We start from the raw sequence: 11,804 nt of genomic DNA, 5'->3' as shown, positions 1-11,804 counted from the left end.
TCATTCTCTCTTTCTCTGTCAAATTAATAAAATCTTTTTTAAAAATTAAGAAAAAAGAGTTGTTTTTCCTCTCCTAAGAAATACCACTCACAAAAGCCTTTTATTGATTAGGTTAAAAAATTAACTTCTAAAATCCATAAAATTGCAAGAAAAATCAATGGCTACTTTGGGTTCCTAAACAGCATCCAAAAACTGAAGCATAATATTTAAAACAAACAAAACAACTAAAACATATTGCATAAAAAAATGTCCATGTCCCCAGATAACTTCTATCTTAAAAGTTCTGCCTTTGACACAAAACAGACACATAGATCAATGGAACAGAATAGAGAGCCCAGAAATAGACCCTCAACTCTATCGTCAACTCATCTTCAACAAAGCAGGAAAGAATGTCCAATGGAACAAAGACAGCCTCTTCAATAAATGGTGTTGGGAAAATTGGACAGCCACATGCAGAAAAATGAAATTGGATCATTTCCTTACACCACACACGAAAATAGACTCAAAATGGATGAAGGATCTCAATGTGAGAAAGGAATCCATCTAAATCCTCGAGGAGAACACAGGCAGCAACCTCTTCGACCTCAGCCACAGCAACATCGTCCTAGGAACTTCGCCAAAGGCAAGGGAAGCAAGGGCAAAAATGAACTATTGGGATTTTATCAAGATCAAAAGCTTTTGCACAGCAAAGGAAACAGTTAATAAAACCAAAAGACAGCTGACAGAATGGGAGAAGATATTTGCAAATGACATATCAGATAAAGGGCTAGTGTCCAAAATCTATAAAGAACTTAGCAAACTCAACACCCAAAGAACAAATAATCCGATCAAGAAATGGGCAGAGGGCATGAACAGACATTTCTGCAAAGACGACATCCAGATGGCCAACAGACACATGAAAAAGTGCTCCACATCACTCGGCATCAGGGAAATACAAATCAAAACCACAATGAGATATCACCTCACACCAGTCAGAATGGCTAAAATTAACAAGTCAGGAAATGACAGATGCTGGCGAGGATGCGGAGAAAGGGGAACCCTCCTACACTGTTGGTGGGAATGCAAGCTGGTGCAACCACTCTGGAAAACAGCATGGAGGTTCCTCAAAATGTTGAAAATAGAACTACCTTATGACCCCGCAATTGCACTACTGGGTATTTATCCTAAAGATACAAACGTAGTGATCCGAAGGGGCTCGTGCACCCGAATGTTTATAGCAGCAATGTCTACAATAGCCAAACTATGGAAAGAACCTAGATGTCCATCAACAGACGAATGGATAAAGAAGATGTGGTGTATATATACACAATGGAATACTATGCAGCCATCAAAAGAAATGAAATCTTGCCATTTGCGATGACGTGGATGGAACTAGAGGGTATCATGCTTAGCGAAATAAGTCAATCGGAGAAAGACAACTATCATATGATCTCCCCGATATGAGGGAGAGGAGATGCAACATGGGGGGTTAAGGGGGTAGGAGAAGAGTAAATGAAACAAGATGGGATTGGGAGGGAGACAAACCATAAGTGACTCTTAATCTCACAAAACAAACTAAGGGTTGATGGGGGGGGTGGGAGGGGGGGTTATGGACATTGGGGAGGGTATGTGCTATGGTGAGTGCTGTGAAATATGTAAACCTGGCGATTCACAGACCTGTAACCCTGGGAATAAAAATATATTATATGTTTAAAAAAATAATAAAATTAATAAAAAAAAGAAAAAAAAAGTTCTGCCTTTGAAAATCTAACGAGAATTTTGACCTCTAAAAATATACTCAGCAAAGTATATGATCTTGCTACAGTTTTCAAATTAGAAACTGTGCTTAGCACAATCAGTTTGATTTGGTGTTCAAGTATAGGAACAAAAAGGGGGTCTTAATGCTTTATACTTATAATGAACAAAGCAAAGTCAAATCTGTGTACACTATTTGTGTTCAAAATATTCTAAAAGGGAGTCAAGATCATTTCCAGTTGATCTTTTGTGAATTTTTATTAATATTTTTTAAACTTTTTTTTTAAAAAGTTGAATCGCCTCAACATAAAGAAGGAAAGGCTATAAATTCAATTACAAACCCAGAAACATGCATTTGATTCTGAAAGTGGAACAGCCATGAAAGTATCCAATATTAGTGCTTTCTTACTGGCTTCTGAGAATTTCTTCCCTTAAAACATGTTATTGTTGCACATGATCTCTTCTGATTTAGACCTGGAATTTTTATGAATGTTTTAAACGAGCAGATAATCTGTTCTGATTCCATTCCAGAATGTCAATAAGTGACCTTAGTCAAGTTGTTTTGTACTAAGCACACACTGTTCTGCATACTGATGAAATCTTATAGGACAGAGTGGAGATAGCGATATTTTTGTTTATTTGGTAGGCTCAAATGTGTATAAAAATTATAAATGGATACATTTGTTCTGGTTCTTTGCTTCCAAGACTTCAAATGCATACTCCACTTAGTATTAAAGATGTGTTCTTTTTTCAATTTATTAATATGAGCTAAATGTTTACTTTGCCCAGCATTCAATTCTTGAAATTTTTAGATGAGTTAAAATATCTTCAGTTTCAAGGCTGTTATACAGTTATAATGCCATTAGATTACTGTGTACCCAGTAAAGCTATACTATGGACATATATTTATGAATATAGAAAAACCTTAATGAAATATTTATAGGTCCAAATTCTTCCAAATATGCATTTATTGAATGCTAATTAGGTTTATATTTTTACAAAGAGAAACACAGAAATAGACACTCAAACATGAAATTAAATGTCTGTAAAGAAATACATCAAAACTGTAACAGAAGTGATTAGATTGTATAATTATAATTTGCTTTATTTCTCCAAATACTATTTGAAGTTTGGTATATTAAGCATAAACTACTTTCTGACTGGAAAATATATTATTTTATATGCACAAGAATGTATATGCAAGTTCTCTTTCTTCAAAGAAATTTTTCTGAAATCTACCCCCTTATACAGAAGTTGCAGTGAGCAAATATTTAGCCATAAATGCCATTAATGACCTCATTTTTATTATATTACAAGCTTTTCTACTGAAGGATAAACTCCATTCCTTAATTCTTGCTAACACAAAAAATGGACTTCAAGGTTACTACGGACATCAAAGTTGAGAGAGCAAAGACATTATTCTGCAATTAAGGTTTCCTAGCACAATAAAATTGCCATGGACAAAGCTATTGCCTTTTAAATGCTTAAAGATGATTTAATGTCAGCCATAACCCATGCAAAAGCACTGCTCAGAGAGGAGCTTTATCCCATGATGGCTGAGATTAAAGAGTTTTACTGTCTGTTTACTTCTTCAAAGAAAACAAAATACCATTGGGAGAATGCATTAGGCAATTTAACAATTGACAGTTGGAAAATTAGGCAATTTAACAGTATGAATCACCACTCCTTCTGGAGAACAATTTATCCTGCTGTATTTCGTGAAGAACTAAGAGCTACTCTAGGTAGCAAACTTGGTGATAATCATGATTATCTGTAGCACTCAATTCAATTCAATTCAATTCAGTTCAGTTCAGCAAATACTCATGAATAACTACTTTGTTCTGTGAAGCTTTGAGCCTCATCATATCCAGAGCCAGCTCTGGAGACAGAATTCCCATGTACAATTTGGAGCCAGCGCTTCCTAACTCTGAAACACTGGGATAAATTATGCAATCTCTCTCTCCTCAGTTTCCTCAGGGGATTATAACCCTACTTCATGGGATTAAATAAACTGGAAGCATGAGAGCCCAATTGTATTTCACTGAGCAAAATCAGAAAATGTCACCTTCTTAAGTGCAAACAATATGTCTCCAGCATAACCCATCGGGAAAGGTAATTAATAGATGAGCTTATAAAGTATCTCAAGTGAGTCTCAAAAAAAAATTTTTTTTAAAGTTCCATATTTAATCAAGGAAGCCAGGGTATTTATTACCCTATACTATAATATACCTAAGATAATATTTGTACATATCTTTAATAAAGAGAATTTTAGAACAAAATTTTGTCACTGTAGTCTGTAACGAGCACATGGATCAGCACTGAATTGAAAGTGTTAAATCTTTCTTCATTGGCTTTTAAAAACTTTTTGAGTAAATTCTATAACTCTCTGCCAGTTTTAGATTTTCAATTCCAATCTACTCTAATTCAATTTAAAATGTCAAGCTCATTTCCAATTTATTGCTCAGATCCTCTCCTCCCCTCAGTACTTGTGACGTGGGTCAGAAGGGGGAAGAGGGTACGGTCAGCCCTTCCATAACCTCCTTCCTTCCCTCTTCTGGGTCCATGTGCTCCACAGTTATGAAGACCAGGATCCATGTTTAGAGCAAAGGAAGCAAAGACTTTACTTAGCCAGGCTTGTTGTAGGTCTCTTTTGCTTTCTGTGGCTTCTCGAACTAACCTCAACTGACTGTGCTTTTGAGAGGAACAGTGCCAGAGCCCCCCTCACAGGGCAGACACCTGGGGGGTAGGGATAGTCAGGTGGTACAACTTCCAAATTTCTGCAGCACCACTTTGACCTCCATCTTCACTTAATACATTGTGGATGTTTCAGTGTTGAACAAAAACTGCTTATCTCTCTACCTCATTATCTCCCTCTAATTCTACTCTAAACCTAGCAGGTCTACCCAGAGTGCAAAACATTGAGCTTGCCACATTAAAGAAAGTCCATCCTGGAAATGAGTTGCCAGCCCTACCTTCTTTCACGTACCTCCAATCTCTTCTATCAAATCTTTTGGAGCTATTCCCCCATTTTGGCTTGATAGAGAGGAAAGAAAGTCAAAACATCCATCCTTGAGTGAAAAACCCTGAATTCCTCAAATATGTTCAATTTTTTAAGGATTGGAAAAAGAGATAAGGATTCAGGAAGTGATTGAGAGTAGCCAGGCTGATGTGGATATTTTTTAATAAGCTCTGGGCCAAGCTCTGAACACCCCTGCTTTCAGTTCTATCTTGAATAGGCCTATGGTGGGTAGAATAATGACCTCCCAAAGATGTTCATGTCCTTATCTTTGGGACCTATGAATGTGTTGTATTGCCTGACAAAAGGGAATTAAGGCAGCAGCTAAATTAATGTCACTAATCAGCTAGACTTAAGAGAAGAATATTATCCTGATGAAGCTGCCTGGTGGACCCAGTGTAATCACAAGGTCATTAACTATGGACAAGGGAGGCAGAAGGGTCAGTGTCAGAATGATGTGATGTGATAGAGTTGTCCAGCCATTGCTGGCTTTGAAGGTAGAAAGGGACCACAAGTCAAGGTACACAGGCAGCCTCCAGAAGTTGGAAGAGAAGTGAGTTGGGGGAAATTGGAGGGGGAGACAAACCATGACAGACTGTGGACTCTTGAGATACAAACTGAGGGTTTTGGGGGTGGGGGGGGGGATGGGTGAGCCTGGTGGTGGGTATTATGAAGGTCATGTATTGCATGAAGCACTGGGTGTAGTGCTTAAATAATGAATTTTGGAACACTGAAAAGAAAATATAAAATAAAATAAAATAATAAAAAATTTTTAAAATAAAATAATAAAATAAAAAGAAGTTGAAAGAGGCAAGGAAACAGATCCACCCTTAGAGCCTCCAGAAGGAATGTAGCCCTACAGACACCTTGATTTCAGCCCAAAGAGATACATTTTAAACCTCTGACCTCTAGAACTGTAAAATAATAAATTCACATTGTTTTAAAATACTAAGCTTATAGTAATTTGTTTCATCAGCAATAGGATGCTAACACAGAGTTTTAGTAATCAATTTTATTACCCCCCCCCAAAAAACTCCTTTCTCCTGTTCCATGACTAGGAAAGACCCACATCATGATTTGCTAATGCAAATGTTTTGTTTTATTTAGAAAACACAACCTGGTTGTATAACATGGTAATCCGGGTTGTCCATTCAGATTCAGCATACTTTACTCTAAGACCATGTTTGTAAAGCATTTTTCCATTTAACTTTTTTTCCATAAGAGACATTAATACGTCTGAAAGAACTTAGAAGTCATGATCAGAGAACTGTTCATTTTTTTGCACTGAAATTTGCACAAACAGCTTGACACTAAGGAAGATTTTGCATGCCAGGTGAAGGAGTTTGAAATGATTTCAGTAGCCAACCAGCAGTCATTGAATATCTTTGAGCAGAAATCCTGAGATTAGAATTTGAAAAATTGCTCTGGCAACAATGAGTAGAATGGATGGAAGGACGACAGACAAAAGAGAAAAATCTGGATTATATATTGTCATCGTATGTAGGCAGGTGACGATAACTATCTAAAACAAGAACATGGTACAGCAACAAAAATGGAGAGACTAATTAAAAGTAACTTGTGTCAAAAAATTTTAGCAATTAACTCTCTACGGAAGGACAGACATGAATGAGTCAAAAAGATAAACCTTAATTTTTGTATGTGACTGAGAGACTATAGATATCAAACTGCTGTGGAAAAACCATTTGTAGAATGAAAGAAGGTTATGATGATGTTGAAATAAAATCTGTGGGCTCAAAATGGAGTCACTCTCTGCCTGGGGTACACACGCATTAACAATCTAAAACTTAGATAACTTTCACGTCCCTACAAATACTCTGCTTGACCAGAAATGCAATATATGCAGCCAACCAATCCCCAAAACCAAGCCAACACTTATTCCCTTGTTTCTTTTTCATTTTCTGTATTTTTTTTTTCTTTCCTGTCCCTTATTCGTTATTCAATAAATACTTTCCTCCTTCTGTCCTATTTTATAGTTCTCCAGACCCTTGGGAACTCAGACTGACATTTCATGAAGTGTTAAATAAAGTTTGTGTCACGTAAATTGTCTTCTTTAATCATTCTTAACAATAATAAAACTACTAATACTTCGCTAAACATTTCACAGCTAAAAAAACACTAGAAATTTATACTGGGGAAAATAACCTTTAGAAATTGTAATGCACTCCCAGGATAAAAAGTCATTCTACTCACCATTAATTCATTCGACGGAAACTTCTGCCTGATTCATTTGAAAGATACTCTAAAAAAAAAAAAAGAGGGCGTGCTGCGGCAGAAAGGCTGTTGAGCTGCGCGGGGTTCAGGTCCCCGGCTGGTTGGTGACTCCCGTGCTCTGCTTCTCCCCACTGAGCTGCTGCCTGGTGAAGAAGAAGCCATGGCACTCCGGGTCACCAGGAACGCAAAAGTTAATGTGGAAAATAAGGCGAAGATCAGCATGGCAGGCGCAAAGCGCGTGCCTCTGGCCACGACTGCGGCCTCCAAGCCCGGGCTGAGGCCGAGAACAGCCCTCGGAGACATTGGTAACAAAGTCAGCGAACAACCACAGGCCAAATTGCCTCTGAAAAAGGAAGCAAAAACTTTGGTTCCTGGAAAAGTTATTGCTAAAAAACTATCTAAACCTCTGGAGAAGGCACCCGAACCTGTGCCAGAACCTGAGCCAGAACCTGAGCCTGTTAGAGAAGAAAAACTTTCGCCTGAACCTATTTTGGTTGATACTCCCTCTCCAAGCCCAATGGAAACATCTGGATGTGCCCCTGCAGAAGAATATCTGTGTCAGGCATTCTCTGATGTAATTCTTGCAGTGAATGATGTGGATGCCGAAGATGGAGCTGATCCAAACCTTTGTAGTGAATATGTGAAAGATATTTATGCTTATCTGAGACAACTTGAGGAAGAGCAAGCCATCAGACCAAAATACCTACTGGGTCGTGAAGTCACTGGAAACATGAGAGCTATCCTTATTGACTGGCTAGTACAGGTTCAGATGAAGTTCAGGTTACTTCAGGAGACCATGTACATGACTGTTTCCATTATTGATCGGTTCATGCAGAATAATTGTGTGCCCAAGAAGATGCTGCAGCTGGTTGGTGTCACTGCCATGTTTATTGCAAGCAAATATGAAGAAATGTACCCTCCAGAAATTGGTGACTTTGCCTTTGTGACTGACAACACTTACACTAAGCACCAAATCAGACAGATGGAAATGAAGATTCTAAGATCTTTAAATTTTGGTCTGGGCCACCCTCTACCCCTGCATTTCCTTCGGAGAGCATCTAAGATCGGAGAGGTTGATGTTGAGCAACATACTTTGGCCAAATACCTGATGGAACTAACTATGTTGGACTACGATATGGTGCACTTTCCTCCTTCTCAGATTGCAGCAGGAGCTTTTTGCTTAGCACTGAAAATTCTTGATAACGGTGAATGGACACCAACTCTACAGCATTATCTATCATACACTGAAGAATCCCTTCTAAGTGTTATGCAACACCTGGCTAAGAATATAGTCATGGTGAATCGTGGGCTTACAAAGCACATGACCATCAAGAACAAGTATGCCACATCTAAGCACGCAAAGATCAGCACGCTGGCACAGCTAAATTCTGCACTAGTTCAAGATTTAGCCAAGGCTGTGGCAAAGGTGTAACTTGTAAACATGAGTTGGAGTACTATAATAACTGCAAATAAAATTGGCACCATGTGCCATCTGTACATACTATATGTTACCTTTACTGACTTTTAATAAAGTTTGTGGGCCTTTTTACTTATACCTTAACTCATTTGAATGTCGCTACTTTCCTACTTGAGGATAACCTAAAAGTTGTGTTAAAGGTATGGTGGGGAGTATAAAAAGTGCTTTCAGTTTATTGAGACCCAACTTACATATATAATTGTCATTCGTGTGGTTCTTGTTTTATGTATTTGGCTTTTGCTTTCTTAATATGGATTACTTTGGTCATGAAGGCATTTAAAGCCCTTCTGTAGGGCATATGTACAGCCCTGTAAGCCCTGTCGTCTTGGAGAATATGCAGCCTCTTTCTGCTTAAAAGCCTGCCACCTCACCTTTAGATACTCCCCTCCCTGTTTTCTGTTTCTTCCGGTGGCTGCTGCCATAATTCCAAGTTTTTATTTCTACCACTATTTCTTAAATTATCAACTTTAGTATCATTTTTTTCACCTGCAGAAATAAGAACTTTGTATTTTAAACATACTTTTTCATTGTTGATCAAATAAAAGTAGATCCTCAAAACAAAAAAAAAAAAAAAAAGAAAAAGAAAGAAAGATACTCTAAGAGAAATACAACTTTAACTACTTTTTTAAAAAAACTACTTGTCTTAATCCTTTCAGGCTACTGTAACAAAAGCAGCCTGGGCAGCTCAAAAAATATTTCCTTTTCACAATTCTGGAGTCTGGAAGTTTGGGATTGAGCTTCTAGCACATTTGCTGTCTGATGAAGGCCCACTTCCCGATCCACAAGATGGCCATATTCTCACTATGTCTTCATATACTGGAAAGGGTAAGGGAGCTCTCTGGGGTCTCTTATAAGGGTACTAATCTTCAATTTTCTCCATGTTAATTGGTACTTACTTTTATAATATTTCTGCAGAGTATGTATCAGTTTAGTTTCTATTCTGTAAACAGAAACCCTCCAAGTCCTTAAAATGGAAAGAGCTTTAATATAGAAAATTGATACCTGGAGAATTGTTTGAAGGGCTGGAGCAACAGCGGGAGGTCTAATGAAGGGTTCTACCACAGAAGGCCACAGAAGAGATCACCAGAGTACTGATTACCTCTGCCACATTCCAAAAGGTTTAGGAACCTGAAGGATGCCAAAGGAAGTTTTAGGTTCAAGAACATACTTCCTTATAACATGCAGAGGATCAAGATTGAGAAGGTGCTGCACTATTACTGTAACTCATTCTCAACACCAAAGCTGGTATTAGGCACAGAATTCTGCCACAGAACACAAAAACAAAGCAATTATTTCTTTCCCCACTGGTGACAGCAGGATTCAGCCAGCAGTAGAAGGAAGATGTTGTTTTGTCTCATTTCTGTCTTCTAAATCTCACACAGAGCATTTAATAGGCAGAAAATTATTTATATCTAGAACACTAATGACAAGGAAATGGAGTCGTTGGCTTTCTGGGTCATATAATACAAGAAGATCCCCAAGAAAGGGGTAAACAATAAATACTGGGTGCCAATTAATCATATCCAACACAAGGTTTCATTTTAAATACTTTATCTTGGGGCACCTGGGTGGCTGGGTGGGTTAAAGCCTCCCCCTTCTGTTCAGGTCATGATCCCAGGGTCCTGGGATCAAGCATGGGGCTCTCTGCTCAGCAGGGAGTCTGCTTTCCCCTCTCTCTCTGCTTACTTGGGATCTCTGTCTGTCAAATAAATAAATAAAATCTTTAAAAAAAACAATTAAATACTTTATCTTATTTCCCAAGTTGTTCCTATTGCTCTTAAATGTTTTAATGTAAATGAGATAGGATATCTTATTAAGGCATAGTTTTGCTAATTATGTACAACCTAATCAGTTAACCTAACACTTAAAGTTCTCAAAATTCTCTATTAGCCAGAACCTTGGCATTTCACTGCAAAAATAACTGACCCTCATTTTGATGACCCTAAAGCACAGTACTTCTAAACTACAGAACTGTCTGTACACCAAAGTGAAAATCCTTTCCTATGTTCCCTAAGGTTTTTCATTTTAGAGAAAGGGTTTTGCTTCAAATGGATTTTTTTATAATACAAAAAGAGAAATGAAATGATGACATTTCCTAGATATATAAAGCCATAACTATTCATGTTCCTAATTAGTGCAAGAAGTCTTTTTTCACCTGATTAAACTTCTTTTAAATCTTACACTTTTACTTCCAGGTTATTTAAAGTTAATATGGTAAAGGGGAGTCTTAGGTCCATGAAAACAAAGATGGCTTCCCAGACTGAAAGGCTTCTTAGACATCAACAAGCTGATTCTCAAATTTCTATTAGCTAATATAATCTTGATATAGAAGAATGATGGTGCAAGTGGGAGTAATCACTTAATTGATATTAAGGGTTACTATTAATTATAGTAACCAAGACTGTGGTATTGGTTAAAGGATAGACATATAGATCAATGGAACAGAACAGAGGAGTCAGAGAGACCCACACAAATATGCTCCACTGATTGTTGACAAAGGCATAAAATCAATTGAATGGAGGAAGAAAAAGATCTTCAGCAATTGGTGCTGGAGTAATTGACCATACATCACCAAAATTATGAAGATCCACCTAAATTTCACACCTTATAGAAAATGGATCATAGGCTCAAATGTAAAACATAAAACTATAAAACTTTTAGGAAACAAAATTTGGAGGAAACCTTAAGGATATAGAATAGGCAAAGAGTTTTTTTAGACTTGACACCAAAAGCATGATCTGTAAAAGAAAAATTTGATCTCATCAAAATTAAAAACTTTTAACTGCGAAAGACCCTGTTAAATGAATAAAAAGGCAGTATAGAATGGAAGAAAATATGCGTACCCAGGTGCCCCTAAATAAACCATTTTAAATAAATAAATAACTATCAATAGTTTAAAGCTCAATAGTATTAAAAATCCAGTAAGAAATGGGCAAAAGATATCACCACACATCTCACCAGAGGACATATACATGGCAAATTAGCATGCGAAAAAATGTTTCACATTATTACTCATCAGGATAATGTAAATCAAAACTACAATGAGTTATCAGCAGACTCTTATCTGGAGGGTAAAAAAGAACAGCAAGAACACCAAATGCCAACATGGATACAGAAAGATTAGATAATTTATACCATGCTAGTGGGTATGTAAAGTGACACATTTACTTTGAGAAAAAAAAATCTGGCATTTTCTTAAAAATCTAAATATGGGGGGGCACCTGGGTGGCTTGGTCATAAGCATCTGCCTTCAGCTCAGGTCATGATCCCAGGGATTGAGCCGTGCATTGGGGTCCCTGCTCCGCGGGAAGCCTGCTTCTCCCTCTCCCACTCCCCCTGCTTGTG

General features: G+C 37.5%; 1 protein-coding gene across 1 annotated transcript; it reads left to right on the top strand.

The window, feature by feature from the left end:
* The first annotated feature begins 7,052 nt into the window (after window positions 1-7,052).
* On the top strand, window positions 7,053-8,486 carry LOC125100986 (G2/mitotic-specific cyclin-B1-like). The gene has a single exon (XM_047731581.1). The coding sequence runs from the start codon at window positions 7,143-7,145 to the stop codon at window positions 8,412-8,414; it is 1,272 nt and encodes a 423-aa protein (XP_047587537.1). The 5' UTR covers window positions 7,053-7,142; the 3' UTR covers window positions 8,415-8,486.
* The last annotated feature ends 3,318 nt before the right edge of the window (window positions 8,487-11,804 follow it).

Source organism: Lutra lutra, chromosome 5, assembly GCF_902655055.1.
Source record: "Lutra lutra chromosome 5, mLutLut1.2, whole genome shotgun sequence".
Classification (NCBI taxonomy): Eukaryota; Metazoa; Chordata; class Mammalia; order Carnivora; family Mustelidae; genus Lutra; species Lutra lutra.
This window is presented reverse-complemented; position numbering and strand designations above follow the sequence as displayed.